The 239-nt window shown below is 37.2% G+C and overlaps 1 protein-coding gene across 1 annotated transcript in view; it reads right to left on the reverse strand.

Moving 5' to 3' along the window:
* Nucleotides 1-239, reverse strand: part of ETH_00042535 (uncharacterized protein) — a gene marked incomplete at both ends in the record, with an annotated part of 1,656 nt that overhangs the window by 504 nt on the left and 913 nt on the right. The window contains 2 exons of the mRNA XM_013374983.1: nucleotides 1-9; nucleotides 236-237. Coding sequence (XP_013230437.1) covers nucleotides 1-9; nucleotides 236-237 — 11 coding nt within the window. The remainder of the gene's footprint in view (nucleotides 10-235; nucleotides 238-239) is intronic.

A 239-nucleotide genomic window follows, 5' to 3' on the forward strand; every position in this document is an offset into this window, starting at 1 on the left:
AGTAGTTTGCTGCAACAGCAGCAGCAAACTCTTCGTTCATCAGCACGTAGCCCTGGAAGTCCAGGTGCGAGAACCCAGTCCCTAAAACAAACCAACAAACAAATAAATAAATAAATAAATAAACCAACCAACGAACAAACAAATAAATAAATAAATAAATAAATTTATTTGTTTGGCTTTTGTTTGGTCTCTCTTTTGTTTTATTTGGCGGCTTATTCGCGGCGAAAAGAGCCACTCTG

The sequence above is a fragment of the Eimeria tenella genome, genomic scaffold (assembly GCF_000499545.2).
Source record: "Eimeria tenella Houghton genomic scaffold, Eth_scaff2433, whole genome shotgun sequence".
NCBI classification, from domain to species: Eukaryota; Apicomplexa; class Conoidasida; order Eucoccidiorida; family Eimeriidae; genus Eimeria; species Eimeria tenella.